Genomic DNA, 17194 nt, shown 5'->3' with positions numbered 1-17194 from the left:
ATGGTAACTGCTACCAATCTATACGGTTATGCTGATCTTAAGGTGCTGCTCCCATGGCAACAAGCAGCAGGCTCTGGCATGTTCTTAATGAGGAGCGTTTGTGTGCTGGAAATGTAATTGTGCTCGCTGGAGAAATCACAATATTCTAGTGTTGTCACCATACTGGCTTTCATGATGCACCTTTAAATGCATAGATTTGGGATACCGAGGTGAAAAATTGCTACAGGATTCATTCGAATTGATATTTACGTCTTTGTTTGTCATAAAAGCACAAACATGACTTAATGTTAAAGGGATCATTCACCCCAAAAATGGAGATTTACTCAATATTTGCGTTCCTTTATGTTGTTTTAATCCTTTATAGGTTCATTTTACTCATGAACACAATAGGAGATATTTTGAAGAAAGCTGGGAACCTGTAACCATCCACCTCCATTGTTTGTACAGTTGAAGTCAGAATTATTAGCCCCCCTGAATTATTAGCCAACTGTTTATTATCCCCCCATTTTCTGTTTACTGGAAGATTTAACACATTTCTAAACTATAGTTTAAATAGCTCATCTCTAATAACCGATTTTTTTTTTTCTTTGCCATGATGACAGTAAATAATATTTGACTAGATATTTTTCAAGACACTTCTATACAGCTTAAAGCAGGGGTGGCCAATCCTGTTCCTGTAGATCTACCTTCCGGCAGATTTCAGTTGCAACCCTTATCAAACACACCTGTCTGTAATTATCAAGTGGATTTCAGGTCCTAATTAATTGGTTCAGGTGGGTGATCAGGGTAGGAGCTAAACTGTACAGGAAGCTAGATCTCCAGAAACAGGATTGAGCTTCCTGGCTTAAAGTGACATTTAAAGGCTTAACTAGGTTAACTACACTGTAAAAAAAGGTTGAGTTATTTATTTAACCCAATGTTTGAGTTAAACATATTTGGTGCTTTGTTGTGTCATTTTTACTCTAAATTAGGTAATTTATCAATAACTTAACTAGTTGCGTCAAATATTTGGTGCTTTGTTGGGTTATTTTTAACCTTTATTTGGTTATTTATTTAATAACTCAACCAGTTGGGTTAAAAATTAGAATTTTAACAGTCAACTGATTTAACTGACCTAAAACAGCTGTATTAATGTGTGCGTTATGTTGTTTTTGCATTATAAAGTTTATTTAAGCTGTAACGTAATAATATTGTTGTTATTTTTTTTTTTATCAAATTACCTTTGTGTCGTGTTTTTTATATCTGTTTCTGAAGAGCGAGGAGGGATCCGGTGATGAGAAGGGTGCGCGACTTATTTGAGGACCGGGAGGTAGACGCACAATTTACGGGAGATTATCACTCGTTTGTGGCCATTATGAGTCCCGCAATTGCATAGAGACCCCTGGAACTTCCGGGAGACTTGGAATGTCTGAATATCACGTTTAACAACTGTAGTGAGACGCGATCTAGCGGTACATGCTTGATAAACTGTGCAACTTTCACTGCTCTCTGGAGCTCAGAGGAGCGTATGACTGTGACAGTGTGTGACTGTGTCTGTTTGTGTGTGTGGTCACGTGATGTGCATTTTCAGCGGAAGGAGGGCTGTTCAGAAATGCTATGCAAAACAAGGTGTAGATGCGGATCATTTTCGTTCTAAAATGTTATTTTAATACTAAGACGTATTAGTGTAAACGGGGCTTGAGTGTGCTGTTTTCGTGAGCAGGTTTGCGACGGGGCGAGCGGAGGATTGGCGATGCCGGCTCAGCATCGTGTTGTTTATTGGCCATCGGCGGTGAACGATAGCCATGTCTATCAGCCCAACCCTAATAATAATATTGTATCACTGTATCTGAATATCTGACTACTTATTTCACTTTTATCTTTGCTCTATCTTATTAATTTATTCTTGCATTTTTTTCACTCCTCTACAAGATTATTCCAAACAAAGTTAAGGATTTTATCCCAAATGGAGATATTCTTTTTTTTTTATAATTATTTTTTCGGGGTTTTCATCTTTAATAGATAGGACAGTAAAGATAATTGACAGGAAAGCATGGGGAGCAGAGAGAGGGGAAGGATCGGCATAGGACCATGAGGCGGGAATCGAAATTGGGTCGCCGTGAGCACCGGAGTGCATGTGTCGAGGCACTAACCACTACACTACTGGCGCCGACTCAAATAGAGCTATTCTGCCAAAATTGTATTCATAATGCAGATTTTTTCAACATCGTGCAGCCCTAATATCCGCTTGTTAAGTCATGACGTATTAGTTTATGAACACTTTTTAGTCCTATCACACATTAAAGTGAATTTTATATGAAATTATAGTGTACACGTCGTCTCTGGACTTGCTGCATCACAAATACCAAAATTTTAACTATTTATAAAAGATTAATTACTTTCTGGCCATTGGATATTAGGCATGGATGGATATAAATATGTATATGATATCTATATGTCCTGATATATATATATATATATATATATATATATATATATATATATATATATATATATTGCGATCGTGATTTTCGAAAGTATTACAGCGCTTTGTAAATGTTTAGTATTACCATTTGATGAGTCTCCCCATTCAGTTTCATAGAAGGCTTGGACCCGGAAGCACCTTCGCATTAAGTCACACTTAAGCGAATAGTTCCAAATATTTTAGCATTGATATATATATCACAAATGTGATGCTTTTGACAACATTATGATATCTTTTATCTGTGTTTTTTTTGAATGTGAAGAACATCAACACACACACATACACACCTGTGCAGTGCGCAGGTTCTGAGGCTCAGACGAGTGCATGCCGGGCCGCACGGGGAGCTTCCCTAGCCCCTGAGAGCTGTGCATGGGTGACGGCTGCACTGACGATGGGGCATTCTGGACCACCGGCACCTGCAAAAAGAAGAGTAGAGGTCAAAACCTGTGCAGCGCCTGTGTATGATTACATTTTTTTTATTTTTTTGCAAAGTGTTTCAATGCAGCTTAAAAAAACGCATTAGAGGAACCTCATATGTGTGATTTCCACCAATTGGAAGTATAAAAATAGGTGCTGTTTAAGATTTTACTGATTATTTTGGGGGAGTTGTGCAAGCAGACATTTCCTCATATTCCATTGTTCAACAAACAGGTAGTTCGGTCTCAAACTCATTGGCTTTTTTGCATTGCACACTTATTTCAAGGATATCTGACAAGTAGAAGAGGGATTTTATGCATAAAACATAGCAAGCAAAATATCTGCATATTCATGGACTGTGGTATTTTACATGCTAAGGCATTTCAGAGATGACAGAGAGAAGGAGTAAAAACTCACTTACTGATCTGGATTCTATATTATATATACAGAAGCATTGCATAAATAAATAAAAATAAAAAATACAATAAAAAAGTAAATAAATAAAAATAAATAACAATAAAATAATAAAATACTAAATAAAATAAAAAATACTAAATAAAAATAAAATGATGATAAAATGCTAAAAAATACTAAATACAAATAAAAATTAAATAAAATACTGAAAAATAAAACTAAAATAATTAAAAGAAAAATAATTACAATAAAATAGTAAATAAAAAAAAAAAAAATGAATTAAAAATAAAATATTAAACAAAATTAAATAAATATAGAATAAAATACTAAAAAAAATAATAAAAAAATAAAAATACAAAACACAAATAAAATTACAATAAAATGAAATACTAATGGGAAAAATAAAATACAATGGGACTTTAATTCCTAAATTGTATACTGTGCGGCCCTAAATATTATAACCGGCTGAACAAGTGTCAGTGTTATTTATACAACAATCAAATAATAAAAACATGACCACTATTATTAATCTCCAAATCTCAAACAGTGAATTAACATAATAACAATCATTTAAAATGTAAAAACTCAAATACAATATAAATTAACATTAAAAAATATTGAATTATAATTAAAATTATAATAAACAATAAAAATTTAAGGAATTAAATGCAAAAAAACATTAAAAAAACTAAAATATAAATATTTCATATAAATAATTATAATTTATTATAATAATAATATTTATAATTTATGCAACAACAATCATTTAAAACGTAAAAACAATTCTAATGTAATACAATATAGATTTTTACATTACAACATCTCAATGCATTTTGGCTCTTGTCAGTATTCCCTTCTACCAAATCTAAAACAATTGAGCTAAAGAGCAAGAAAACACTGAGTTGATGCGTTTAAGTAATTAATATTATTAAATGGATCAAGGCTAACATGGACATGCATATATTTTCAATAACTGATACAAAAAGATCTATTGCATATTAATCTCAATGCATTTTGATACTTGTTAGCATCCTCTCAAATCTAACGAAATCAAATGTTCATCTTCAAGTTGAAACACAAGAAAGGTTGTGAGTTGTTGCACTAGAGTGTCAGACGCGAGTGAGTGTTTATGGCTGGTTCCTGCATCGAGACAGACACCGAGTTCACAAGCAAAAGACAAAACAATCTGAAGGCCAGAGTGCTGGACAAACATTACACAGAGCTGCGATACGGTATCAACCCGTTACCCTATTTCACCCCCGCCAGCAACTACCGTCCTCTCAACAATAGTACGATTTACCTCCACAAATTTCCCTGCCATTAATATAACACTCAGCTGGACATGAGGGCAGGATATTTCACTAGGTGCTAAAACGGTGAAGGTGAACACGCTGTACAGAGGAGCTGCAGTGTACAATACTGGAGGATTCACAGCATACAACACTGCGACATTCACTCACTGCTGATGGTTTTTGTTTTTTTAGGATGCTGAAGTGTTTTATACAGTTCTGATATAATATGCAGACTATAAGAAAGCCATGCTTAGGCTGATTTCAGCAAAAAGTGGAAGTGTAAATGTCAGAATCACTGATGTAATGAAGCAAAACTTGGTTTAGTTCACTCAAAAATGTTAATTTGTCATCATTTACTCTCCCGATATTTTGAAAATGCTTGCTTCTATGACTATTTTCATGACACAAAGGTCTTGTCACCTAGCCAAGTTTTAGGAACAACATATAATAACTTGATTTCTAGTTGATCGTTTGCCATCAGAAGTGGCTTATATGAAAGGCAAAGGCCTCTACATCAGGGGTTGCAAAACTTTTTCATTTCGGGACCCACCTAAGCAACCATTAGGCTTGGGCGGTAATACGGTAATATGGTATACCGTGGGATCTAAAAATAGCAACGGTGTCAGTTTTAATACCGCTATACCGTCATAAAAAACAATGCACTTCAATAGGAGACAAGTAATAAATAATAAATATTATTTATTTAAAGCCTACAAACGCGTATGCGTGATTGTCATCACGGGACAGTGTGGAGGAGAGAGAGAGAGAGAGAGAGGTGAGGTAAGATGGCGAGTCAGGCACCAAGTGACCAGCAGTTTGGCAGTTTTTCAGAATGAGAAGGGAGACGCGGTAAATACGAGAGTTCTGCATTCCTGCTGGTGTACCGTGGGAGCCACAGGATCCGACCAGATTTCTTGCGGTGCGGAAATAAATTTCCAAATAAATCACAGGAGCAGTTGGTAACTAGTGTAATTTGAAAGGGAGCGGGCGCGCAGTCTAACAATATCGCCCCCGAGCACGCGTGGATGTTGTTTATGTGTGTGTGAATGAGAGAGTGCGTGGTGCTGTGTGTTGCTCTTTGTGTGTGTGTGTGTGTGAATAAGAGAGAGAGAGAGAGCGCACGGTGCTATGCGACACTTGGTGCTGTCTCTGTCTCTGTGTGTGTGTGTGTGTGTGTAAATGAGAGAGAGCATCTGTGTGTGTGTGTGTGTGTGTGTGTGTGTGTGTGTGTGTGTGTGTGTGTGTGTGTGTAAATGAGAGAGAGCATCCTGCTCAAATCTCTGATACAAACAAGACACACAGGTGACGGCGAACCTAAGGTCTCATATACGGTATTCAGTTTCTGAATAGTTTAGGCACAAGTCAAGTTTGGTGACGCTGTCTGAGCCTTACATCATTTTTTTATCATGCGCGGTGATACCGGCTACCAAGGTAAAATAGGGAGGAGGTTTGCCGGTATCAAAATTTGGATACCGCCTAAGCCTACCCCCATAACATTTTAATATGGAAAAATGGGTAAAAAATGTGTCCATTCAAAGCAGTCCAAAATATATGGTGTGTGGCTTTTTGGATTAAGCGATTCGATATGCACAAAAGGAGGCTCGAAGTGCTTTTTGTGGGAGGCTGGCTGTAATTGTGATCCTTTTTTTGTTGATGAAGATACTCTTCTTTTTTTTTTAGAAGAGAATATGATCAACCTTTGTTGACATATGCAGAATGTTTTGTGTCAGGTGCCGTTTAAGTGTTAAGGTTTTCATGCTAGCACTTGCAAGCTTTTCTAAGCATAAAAGACAAAGCAGGACTTCCTCTGCCTCTGGACCTCTGCCGGCAATAAAACTACGATCGAGGTGGGACTGATCATATTTTCTGTGTGGCTTCTTTTTAGATTTGGTTTGATCTGAAGACGTATCAGAAGTCTGCGACGCCTTTAGTGTTAAAAACTTTCCCATTTTGCCAAACACTTTGCGGCTGCGTTCATGAATGCTGCACGCTATTGACGGACACCTGACAGTTAAACACAAATGAATCTGACTCAGTCATTCAATGAATGCTAATCCAGACTGTTTGAGAGGGGTCTGGCTGCAGACGTGGTGCAGTGCAATCTGGGCTGCATCCAATGCCTAACCCCACCCCTAATCCTACCCGTCACAGTGACGTCACTAGCTCCATTTGAGTGCATTGTGTCTGACATTGCATCGCTGAGTGATGCAGTCTCAGCTTGCATCATAAAGGCTGCATCCAGATACTATTGGACTGTTTCAGTTCATGTGTTTGAACCTAAATGGTTCATTTGAAAAACAGAATAGTCTCTAAAGAGTTGTTTGCTCGTACTGGTTTTGACTCACCGCAACGTAAATATAGCTGCAACAAAGTGACGTTGCACGACCCACCTTTCTTCGCTGTGCGACCCACTAGCTCTAAATTATGCTTATTTTACCAAAATAAAATATGATCATGCCTTGACGTTTAATTTTTAATTAGGACAGTAAGGTCTAACTTTGCTCAGACAAAAGTCTTGTCACTAAACAGAAACAATGTCCAGTATAGAATGTCATGCTGCAATGGAGAAAGAATGAATACTGTGTTTGACTCCCATGAGCTTGGAGGACTGCATCCATACATCTCTACAATGACTCAAATCACTTATTAATAAAGTCATTTGGAATGCCAAAGAAATAATTTTTGCGTTCATCAAGATTCTTTGGATTCATCTTCAATGCCTCCTCCATCTTATTCTTACCCCAGGCATGCTCAATGTTCATGTCTGGTAACCACAAAATTATCAATGTGAGCTGACAAAATCATCCGGTTAGTTTTGATTTCTTGTACATTAATAATGTTTGGTGAATCCAGCCCCAGCACTACTAAGCCCTGACTGTTGTGTAAAAGGCAGTACAGGTTATACAGAGTATTTCTCTGACCTTTTGCACCACGTTCTCCTTCTGCATTTGGCTCTGTCTGAGTTTCTTCAGGAGCACCAGCTTGGCCTCCTCCAGCCGGAGCTCCTCTCGGAGAGCTTTGATCATCTGCTGCCGCTCCTCGCCGGTTTTCCCCTGCAGAACAAACACACAGAGGTTCATCTAACACATTTAAAAACTTAAGGGTGATTAAACAACTGAGAAAATAGATTCCTCCATGGGACACTGTACCTTAAACATCTCTAGGTTGGCCTGGTGCTGTTTCTCCTCAGGATGAGGTGTGCTTCGTGGGCTGGACGCCTCGTTGTCTGATAAAATGATGACGTCTGGTGACGGAGTGCGTCGCTCTCTGACCATTTCGCTGTGAAATTCAAAATCAGAGTGAGCTTTTTTTTAAATAAAGGTTAGTTAACAACTTTTGACTCCAAAATTAAATATTCCGTCTTTTGTTTATTCACTCTTTACTCAATCAAAACCTATTGGATTTTCTTTTTTCCGTTAAACACAAAAGAAGATATTTTGAAGAATGCTGGTAGCTGGCATCCATTGACTTCTATAGTAACCAAGATTCTTCAAAATATTGTCCTTTGCGTACAACAGAGGAAAGGTTTAAAGGTTTAAAAATGATGAGGCATGTTTCATTATAGGTTGAACTATCCCTTTTATTTATTTTCTGATATTTGACTTAAATAAAAAAAAAGTTCTGAAATGTGCTGCAACTTTCAAACTTTCAAAATGACTTGAATCAGTGTTAACATCGAGCAAACAAAACAAGCAAGGTATATTTGAGTAGTTCTATAGTGCATTTCACATTCCTTTAGTTTCAGTTTCACTTTAAGTTGTTACACTCTGATAATTATAATAGATGCTTTATATAGTGTTTCAAGTCAAGTCAAACTTTATAGAGCACTTTAAATACACAGAAGTGAGCCAAAGTGCTGTACTGAAAATATACAACAAAATGAGCATAATAGTCTATAAAATACATGATAAAATAAAGCTTAACTACCAAAGTAGGGACAAAAATTAAAATAACCAGTTTTTAAGATCAGGTGTCAGATGCTAACAAAAACAAATGAGTTTTAAGAGCTGATTTAAATGAGAACACTGAAGAGGCATGTCTAATTCCAAAGTCTAGGACCCGCCACAGCGAAAGCACGATCCCTACTAAGCTTACGCTTTGTTTTTGGAACAATCAGAAGCAGCTGATCAGCTGACCTGAGAGAACGAGTAGGTTTATAGAGGTGTATCAGCTCAGAGATATAAGGTGGGGCAAGACCATTTAGAAACTTTAAAACAAATAAAAGATTCTTAAACTGGGGAAATGTGGTTACATTTGAGAGTAGCGGTTAACAGGCGTGATGCAGCATTTTGCCCCATTTGCAAAACGGGCAATAGTTGACCTGTTACTCCCCACATACAGTGCATTACAGTAATCTAACAGAGTGGTCATAAAAGCATTTATCACAGTCTCAAACAGTTGTTTTAGTATATATTTCTTTATTTTTGCTAATTGTCTTAGTTGAAAAAAAGCTAATACAGCTCTTATCTGATTGTCAAATATAAGATCAAATTTCACTCCTAAATTTGTGACTGCAGGCTGTGGTAACAAATCAAAACTGAATAGAGGAGTCCCAACGGTACCTTCAAAAACCATTACTTCAGTATGTTTTAGTGTTTGGCACCATCATTTCTGCTTAGTTCATTCACTTTTTAGTTTTGACTAATGATAAAGTCTAAGTGAACCAGAAGTCGCTGCAACTTTTAATGAATGCAATAATAATGTCTGTCTTTGCTTTACACTAGTCAATAGAGGGAATGAGGGAAAGTGAAATAAAACTAAACGTCTATAAACATATGTTTTGAATTTTAATGATATTTTATGATCACTTCTAAATGTACACGGCAAAACAATTGTTTTCTTTGTCAATTTTCAAGTGTAATGATCTAAACATTCTTAAGTCAAGAAGCATTTTTAGTAGTGTTGTCACACTAGCGTTTTAAAGCCGTGAAGATCAGTCGATTCATCAGCTGATCACTCGTATGTTAGCTTATAAACAGACCAGCTGATCTTTGTGGCTTTTAAATACTCTAGTGTACCTGTACCTGTAGTTACAGTAAACACTGGTGAGTTCGGTGAACTTTTGGCCAATCACAGTCAATTCTGTTGAGCACGTGAACACAATGGCAAATCAGCGGTTTAAGACCACTCAACAGCACTCAAATGTTAGCAGGAAATGGACGTTTCAGTACTGATTGATATCGAATTCCAGCATCGTGACAACCCTATTTTCTAGACAAGAAAATAATATTGTTTTGTTTTCAGAAATATTAAGTCAAAATTAAGTCAGTTTTTAACTTAAAACAAGCAAATCTGGCAGTGGGGTGAGAAAAAGAACCTTGTTTTTTAATTGAATTCAGTTCATTTTGTTCAGACTAGAGGTGTCCAAAGCAGGGCTTACAGGCCAAAGTTGGCCCACGGTAACCTTTGGTTTGGCCCACCAATATATCTAAAAAGAGAGGGAGAATGATAGAGAGTTGATAAGGGGCAAATGCCTTTGGCAGAGATCGTCATTTCCAATTAAACTTAACTTTTTGTTTCTTTGCTTATTTGAGGAGCAACTAAAATTAAATGCTGTAAATGAATCAGACTTAAAATGTAAATACTGCAACATGACAGATAGAGAACAATGCACAAAACATCAGCGAGCAAATCAACGCGAAGACAGGAGCAGCTTGACTAGTGTATTCAGCATTGCTCTCTATTTTGTTATGAATGGGATTAAAGCTGCACGATTCAGGCTAAAATGAGAATCACGATTTTATTGCTTTAAATAAAGATCACGATTTTCTCCTGATTCTATAGATGGAAAATAAAGACTAATATGAGTAGGATATTATTATTGTTATTCCTCAAACATATGATAAAACAATAGTAATATTATTATGTGTAGGTCTAATGTTGGTTACAATGCTAAATTCTTTAATGACTTGGAATGGTGGACTTGAGCAGACTTTGAATATGTCCTGGTCATTAATGCACAGTAAAGTGATGACATCAGAATACAACTATTCATAATTCTGATATTAAATTACAATGTTTGAGGCATATGCTTGTCATTTGTCATTGACAACATAATTAGATAATTTTTTCTGCTGGTAAAAATCAGACATTTGTCATTATCAGATTCCCTCTTGTGTTATATTATATTATTATATAGCCTACAGCAGCTAAACTGACAGTGTTAAACATTTATTCTCATGCACAACACTCTGTGTTCACTATGAAAGAAAAAAACATAGTAAATGCTTGTCGCAATCATAACTCTAAAATGTGATATAATTATTTAAATGATGTTCGCACTTTCGGTTTCATTTTCACTGCTAAATGCTGTTCATACATCCCGCGCGGCTCCCAATAAATCACTCTGTGCAACAAACGAAACTTATTTACAACTTTATTACCTGTTATTCACAGCCTACGCAGGTTCTGTTTACTAAAGTAGAAACACGCTTGTCTATAATTAAGTAAAGTCCGCACCCACCCTCTCTGTGGTAACAGCTCACAGTCAGCAGCTCACGTCACGTGTGATTTCGTGGCCATGCATACATCATTACATGAAGACAGAAATGAAAATTTTGGGGGAATAATACCTTATAAATACAGTATGTGACTTTCAACACCATTTGGAGGTGTCCATGTCACTGAGCAACGTATATAAAACAACCTGAAGATCTATGCGACCGCCTTTATGCTTCTCTCCTGAACATGAAAATATGATTGGCAGAATCGTAGAAATGCTGGGTCGAATCGCAATTGCAATCTTTTTTCGATTAATCGTGCAGCACTAAATGGGATTATGTTTTTACTATAATAAGCTCATTAGAAAAGGTTAAAAATGACACTGCATCATTAATTAATATGTTTTAAAGCAATGTTTTCTAGTTATTTTTAAATATTAGCAAATAAATTAGGAAATTACCCATGGCAAATTTAACGTAACACGGTTTGTGTATATTCAACTTCGGCCCACAGCCCTCATTAAAGTAAGGCTTTTGGCCCCAGTGGCAGATTACTTTGCTTGTTTTAGGTAAAAACTAATTTAATTTCGACTTTGGCTTGTTTCTTGTTTTAAATTAAGAAGAATGCTAAGTAAGAAAAGCATTTTTGCAGTGTAATAACAAAATGCGACTTGTACAACAATGCAACCTTCCAGTGTTGACCTGGCTCATAGTCAAGTGTGACTTATTTCCTGAAAAACACAGCACAAAAATACACAGCACTTGTCCCGAAAGCTCACCTCCTTCTGGCACTCATGTCAACTGGCTCATCCACTATGTTTTCCTTCCCGTTCTTACTGGGACCTCCGTGGCCCCCGACTCTCAAACTTCCATTCATCTTCTCCTCGTAGGCCACAGCTCCCATCAGCCCCTGGCTTCCACAGGGCCCTTTGCCCTCTGCCATGGCTGCCGCAACAGCCGCCCCCTCCAAAGCGGCCAGATCCTTACGTTTGAGGAGGGCGAGCATCTTCAGCCTCTCCATGGCCTCGTGACCGTCCATCTTAAGGCGCTTGGCCTCCTCCCGCTCATCCGGCGCCTCCAGACCCCGCTTCAGCAGGTTCAGCCTCAACGCCTCCTCAGACATCCGCTCCATCCTGTTTGAAAAAAACACACACCAGTTCAGCTTTAATCATTCAAAGTAGTGAGGCAGGTGCAAAGTTTATTATAATCATCGATTTCTATGGTGCCACAAACGTAAATATTGGGCTGTGAACAATGTGAAGCATTCATTGTTTTCTAAAGTGTCCACCTTCACTGACTTTCCCACATTCGAGAGAGTTACGGTGTGGAGAAGCCCCAAAGAAGCATACCACCCTGACTGTTGCATACCCAGAGTGAAGCATGGGGGTGGATCAGTGATGGTTTAGGCTGCAATATCATGGCATTCCCAAGGCCCGATACTTGTGCTAGATGGCCAGGTCACTGCACAAGGACTACCGAACCATTCTGCAGCACCATGTACACCCAATGATTCAAACACTGTATCCAGAAGGCAGTGCCGTGTATTAGAATAATAATACACCAATACACACAGCAAGACATGCAACAGAGTGGTTTGATGAACATAAAAAATGAAGTTAAACATCTCTCACAGTCACCCGATCACTATATTATTGAATCACTAAGGAGTGTTTTGGGGAAGAGAGTCAGGAAACATTTTCCTCCATCTGCATCACAAGACCTGGCCGCTATTCCAGAAGAAGAATAGCTCAAAATCCCTCTGGCCACAGTGCAGGACTTGTATATCAATCATTCCCAAAACAAACTGATGCTGTATTGGATGCAAAAGGAGGCTTACGCCATACTAATGAATAATTGTGTTCTAAAATCAGGTTCATTGTCCAACCCCTGTATGTCAGGTTGGATTTTTATGTCTTGGACAAATAATAAAAAAATAAATAAAAAATAAATAAATAAATATATATATATATATATATATATATATATATATATATATATATATATATATATATATATATATATATATATATATATATATTTATATATATATATATATATATATTTATATCAATATATATATATATATATATTTATATCAATATATATATATATATATATATATATATATATATATATATATATATATATACATATATATATATATATATATATATATATATTGATATAAATATATATATATATATATAAATATATATATATATATATATATATATATATATATATATATATATATATATATAATTATTATTATTATTATTATTATTTATTTATTTTTATTATTTGTTCAAGACATAAAAATAATATATATTTTATAAATATATATATTATAAATTTTTTTTTCTTTTTCGAAATAGCAGTTGAAAGTTAATTTTATTGGCTTGACTATCCAGCTAGGAAAAATTTTTGGCAAAACTGATTATACATGAGTTTAAACCAATGGGTTTCCAACAACAGGGTCATTTAACTTCAAAGTACCAGGTCACGAAAGAGTTTCTACCGGGCCTCAAGAATGCAAAAGTACTCTATATAAGATCTCACTTTATTGTGAGGTACCCCTTTAAGAACCAATATCCAAATATCCATAACTGAAGCGGAACTGCACAGTGTGTCAACATATAGCACCATTGTGTTTCGGATGTCCCAAGTTCAAGTCCTGGTTCACGGACATTCTGATTCTATCCCCCTCTCCAACTTCACTCGCACTCTACATACTGTTATATTCCAATAATGGCAAACAACAACAACAACAACAACAACATCTCAGGCTGTTGTGTGTAGTAAACTACTATCTTTAATGCTTGAAGAAAAATGTAAAGAAATTGACGAGATCACTGAGATCAACTTTTAAAGAATGTATGTATTTTGTGTTGGCCACTCTTTGTATAACCCTGAGTTACTTTTTGGCACTCAGTCCTGTTTTCGTTAGAGCAGACTTTAGTAAAAAAGAAAGACAGAAGAAATGCCCGCATGTGTTTAGCGTTTTTCCTCATCGCAAACACAACAATAATCGGACGTTGGCTGAAGTCAGATGTATGGCAGAAGTAGTTCCTCATAAAAAAGGGTATTTGGACTCCATGTTTAATTTTCTTTGTTATATACATGATTATGCGGTCGAACTGTTGTATAAACACAATATCACACTCGTAGCAGTACGATATGGCTGTATATCGTCACTGGTGGGACACTAAGGCACTCGGCCTGTGGCCTCATGCCACCGGCACGCCTTCCACCAGTGCCAATATACAGTCATATCACTCTGCTACTCGTGTGATATTGCTCATATATATTAAAAAAAACACCATTTCCCTTTTGAAAATTTGAAACATGCCTATACTTAAAATATTTAATGTCCCCGTTTTCTGCTATTGACATTGACTACTGAAATTTTGGTATCATAACAGCCGTAATCTGTAGGAATCAGTACAAATTCCCCTGCTTGAGACCAATGCAAATCACTTAATTATTCTTTTACAGCGAAAGAGAGAGGGAGTGAGAGTGAGAGAGAGAGATCTACTATGACTCCTCACACGCCCACAGACTTAACAGAGCCATTAGTCTGCCTCGTGCTGAGGCTGTGGACTTCAGTGCTCGAGAACCAAGGCCTCTCCAGGCTTAATTGATAAATTACATGATCATTACATACAAATCAGTGTAACTTTCATGGTTTGACTGAGGAAATTTGCTTGGGCTGCTAGTAGAGAGGGTCTCCCTACCTCACATTAGGCGCTTATTACGACAAGAGTCAATTCGGAGTTCAGACGCACAGCTGAGCGGAGCTTCCCAAAACTCCCGCTGTCAACGTCACTGAGAGGGGACCCACTTTCCCCACTTGTGGGATCATATTTCTGCCACCAGATTACTGCGATTGAAGATTCAAGTCTTAAAAAACATCTCTAATTATAGTTTTTTCCCTGAAGGAGTAGAGTTTTACTCATGGATCAACAACAACACATTCAGATGGTTAATATATTTCCTTACGTTTCTATTTTATTTTTATTTTTTATTTAAGGAAAACTCACCTACAAATCTAAATTAAAAAGGAGAACATTAATTAACATTATTAGCTTGCATTAAATAATTTCTTATATATTTGTATTAAATAATTTCTCTGGCCAAAGAATTTGTCATTAGCAGCCACTGGTATTATTATTATTAGGTTAAAAATCTTCTTTGGAGATTAAAATAAATAAATAAATAAAAATACATATCTAACAAGAAGAAAACAGTCAATGTACATGTTTGAAATTAATTATATATAAGTTTTTAATTTAAGCCAAATAAACATTCATTCATTTTTATTCGGTTTAGTCTGCACAGCGGAATGAACCTCTAACTATTCCAACATACGCAGTAGATTCCCTTCCAGCCGCTACCTACTATTGGGAAACACCCCTACACACTCATTCACACACACACACTCATACACACGGTAAGGCTGCACGATATTGGAAAAATCTGACATTGTGATGTTTTGTTTTGCTGCCATATATATTGTAATATGAATATAATGAAATCTGATGATTTGAACAGCTCTATTTGGAAAGATTTCATTGATTTAGATTAACTGGCATTAGGGCTGTGCAATTTAGGAAAAACATCTAATTGCGTTTTTTTTTTTTTTGACAGATATTGCCATTTCAATTTGATTTGCGATTTAATTTTGTAGTCAAGCTTCAGCTCAATAATTTGTATCGTAGCTTCCTACTGCTAAAATGCAGTGTTTTAGTTAAAAAAAGAAACTGAAAAGATATTATCTCTTAACCAGTTAAACTCTGCTGTTATTTTGGGATTTCCACCTGGATTTTGCCTAACCCAATTTAAAAGCTTCCCAAATCCACATGCAGAGGTGTAAATGCAAAAATTTGGAATCATTTTAAAGAAAACCCTTTGAATTTTCATCAAATATTTAAATATAAAATATATATATATATATATATATATATATATATATATATATATATATAWAAAAAAAAAAWATATATATATATATATATATATATATATATATATATATATATATATATATATATATATATATATATATATATATATACACACATATATATATAAAATATCACTATTGAAAGTGTTTAAAATAACTGTATATGTTGTCTGTGTTATAATAAATACCTAAAAAAAGAGGCGCTTTTTATATATATATATTTTTTTTACTCAAATTTTAAAGTGTACCTGTTCTGTTCTGTGTGGTCTAGCGTGCTGTAATTAATTTTGGTAGTTCCTGCAGATGTCTGTAATCATAGGAAAAAAGAAAAATGTCTCCACCATAATCTATGCAAAAGTTATTGCATTCCAACTGATGAGAGGTGCTGTACAAGCCACAGGGATCGATCATTGTTTTCATATTTCACTGTTCTTTTGTTTGATCAAACAGAATTCACTGTGTTTAGACTACATCAGGCACAGTAACTTTTGTACAGTAGAATAAAAACCAAAGTGATGCATATGTGCATAAAATTTAGATTCTACACTTTCAAACGAAACCACTTAAGGGGGTCTGGTGCAATGCTAGCCCTTTAAATCTTAAAGCGAAAGTCGATGACGTCACGGTCAGTTTAACTGGTAAAATATTCAGAAATGAAACACTCATTTTTCTCTAGAGCAAACAGTAAACACAAATAAAATGACCTTATCTTTCTGCAAACAAGTTCAACTCAAATTAGAGATAGCGTAGCTTATTAAACAAAAAAATTAATAAATTATAATAATACAGAACACTTTTTAGCAAGACACTCATCGCTAAACTTTGTTCAGTTGGCTAGTAAGACTATCACATAGGCGGAAGTCACGCATTTGGTCTGTGCAGTGGAAATTAAAGCTAAATATATTTCCTCGCAGCCTCTTGTGATTAGTTAATTACAATGTTTCAAATCTCGATTGGGATTCGATTTCGATTTAATCGCACAGCCCTAACTGGCATGATCGATGTAATTACGACATAGCAAAAATAATAAGGTTCTCTGGGGAGAGTAACCAAATTCAATTACAGAAATAATAACATGCTCATCATGTTTTAAATAATATTTGAATATATCTTTATCTGTTAATCTTTATAAAAACAATCTCATCCTGCGATGTGATTGTTGCGAATATACACATTGCAATATCGATGATCAAACGATGTATTT

General features: G+C 35.7%; 2 protein-coding genes across 4 annotated transcripts in view; one reads left to right on the top strand and one right to left on the bottom strand.

The window, feature by feature from the left end:
* The window catches only part of trioa (trio Rho guanine nucleotide exchange factor a), a 784286-nt gene that overhangs the window by 333743 nt on the left and 433349 nt on the right, over positions 1–17194 (top strand). The gene's annotated exons all lie outside the window — the stretch shown is intronic.
* Positions 1–17194, bottom strand: part of gatad2b (GATA zinc finger domain containing 2B) — an 88583-nt gene that overhangs the window by 16109 nt on the left and 55280 nt on the right. For 2 of the 3 annotated variants that reach the window (XR_012394639.1, XM_005159747.6), the window contains exons 2-5: positions 11807–12160; positions 7737–7866; positions 7509–7640; positions 2752–2880 (exon numbers count right to left, since the gene is read on the bottom strand). Coding sequence is in view for 2 of the 3 variants with exons in the window: in XM_005159747.6 (XP_005159804.1) it covers positions 2752–2880; positions 7509–7640; positions 7737–7866; positions 11807–12159 (744 nt within the window). In the remaining variant the exon portion in view is untranslated. Of the gene's footprint in view, positions 1–2751; positions 2881–7508; positions 7641–7736; positions 7867–11806; positions 12161–17194 lie in introns of those variants that run through there. The other variant, NM_001044975.1, reaches the window with a different exon arrangement.

This window comes from Danio rerio, chromosome 19 (genome assembly GCF_049306965.1).
Source record: "Danio rerio strain Tuebingen ecotype United States chromosome 19, GRCz12tu, whole genome shotgun sequence".
Taxonomy (NCBI): domain Eukaryota; kingdom Metazoa; phylum Chordata; class Actinopteri; order Cypriniformes; family Danionidae; genus Danio; species Danio rerio.
The sequence above is the reverse complement of the archived record's forward strand: the minus strand, read 5'-3'. Positions and strand labels throughout refer to the sequence as shown.